The 1,792-nt window shown below is 51.7% G+C and overlaps 1 gene segment (V, D, J or C); it reads left to right on the top strand.

Annotated features, from left to right (window-relative positions):
- The first annotated feature begins 1,100 nt into the window (after positions 1-1,100).
- LOC115603283 lies at positions 1,101-1,539 on the top strand. The segment is given in 1 exon segment: positions 1,101-1,539. A coding segment is annotated over 1 exon segment (439 nt).
- Positions 1,540-1,792: the final 253 nt, after the last annotated feature.

Below are 1,792 nucleotides of genomic sequence, written 5' to 3'. Positions count from 1 at the left end.
CGAGGACACGGCCACCTACTACTGCGCGAAGAGTGCTGGTGGTAGTTATTATGGTGCTTATGGTGACACCAAGGGCATCGCCATGAGCCAACCCCTTGTGCTGTGTCACTAAATCCCCCCCAGAAACCTTCACCCAGCCCAGAGCCTTGAGCCAAACCTCACCCATTGGCCCCAAACCTCGGCCCTTGGCCCCAAATGGCCACAATTCACCTCAGGGCTTGGCTCTTTGGCCCAAATCTCAACCATTTTGGGCTCAAATCTCAACTATTTGCTTCAAATCTCAACTATTTGCCCCAAATTTCAACCCTTTGCCTCAAACCTTGGCCATTGGAACCAAATATCTTCAGGTTGACCCCAAACTCAACAGGTTTTACCTCAGAACTGTTCTCCATTGGCACCAAACCTTCACCATTGCCCCCAAACCTCAACCACTGGCCTCAAGTTTCAACTCTTTGCCCTGAAACTTGACCATTTGGGCTCAATTCTCAACTGGTTTTGCCCCAAACCTCGTCCTTATCCACTGAAATTCAACCATTCACCACAAATCACCCATTTTTGCCCCAAACCTCAACAATTTGCCCCCAAAATTAAATGGTTAGCCTTAAATGTGGACACTTGGAGGCCAAATCTCAACCATTTACCTGAAATCTTGATCTTTGGACTCCAAAATCAAAAGGTTTGCCCCAAAACTCACCCATTTGCACTGAATATCAACCCTTTACCACAACCCGCAACCACTTTTGCTCCAAACATCAAATCTTTGACCTAAAATTGGACCATTTCCACTAAATCTCAAAAATTTGCTTCAAATCCTTAGCCTTTATGTCCAAATCTCAACAATTTGCCCAAATCCTGACCCTTTATGCCCAAATCTCAACAATTTACCCCAAATCTTGACCCTTTGCCCCAAATTCCACCATTTCTGACCCAAATCTTGACCATTGGCCCCAAATCTCCACAGGTTTCACCCCAAACCTCTCCCATTGGGTTCCTGTGGGCCCTTTCCCATAGACACGGTGCCACCATCACCCCCCAGGTAGGACCTGGCCCCATCCTGCTGGGGTGAGGACCACGGCGCTGCCCAGGAACCCATTGACTCAATGGGGTCTTCTTCTCCATCCATAGGTCTCCGGGCGGCCGTGACGCTGGTGGAGACCGGAGGTGACCTCCAGAGCCCTGGTGGGTCCCTGACGCTCGTCTGCAAGGCCTCGGGCTTCACCTTCAGCAGCTACAACATGGGATGGACGCGACAAGCACCAGGGCAGGGGCTTGAGTTCGTCGCCTACATTAGCAGTAGTGGTGGTGGTAGCACCTATTGACACCAGTGGTGGTACCACCAGATACGCGCCATCGGTGCAGGGTCGCTTCACCATCTCCAAGGACGACTCCCAGAGCACGGTCACGCTGCAGATGAGCAGCCTCACGACCGACGACACGGCCACCTACTACTGCGCGAAGAGTTATGGTAGTGGTTATGGTGCTGCTTATGGCGGCACCAAGGCCATCGCCATGAGCCAACCCCTTGTGCTGTGTCACTAAATCCCCCCCAGAAACCTTCACCCAGCCCAGAGCCTTGAGCCAAACCTCACCCATTGGCCCCAAACCTCGGCCCTTGGCCCCAAATGGCCACAATTCACCTCAGGGCTTGGCTCTTTGACCCGAATCTCAACTGTTTCGGACCCAAATCGCAACTATTTGCTCCGAATTCCACCTATTTGCCCCAAATCACAACCCTTTGCCTCAAACCTCGGCCATTGGCACCAAATATCTTCAGGTTGACCCCAAACTCAAC

Source organism: Strigops habroptila, unplaced genomic scaffold (genome assembly GCF_004027225.2).
Source record: "Strigops habroptila isolate Jane unplaced genomic scaffold, bStrHab1.2.pri NW_022045629.1_ctg1, whole genome shotgun sequence".
NCBI classification, from domain to species: domain Eukaryota; kingdom Metazoa; phylum Chordata; class Aves; order Psittaciformes; family Psittacidae; genus Strigops; species Strigops habroptila.
This window is presented reverse-complemented; position numbering and strand designations above follow the sequence as displayed.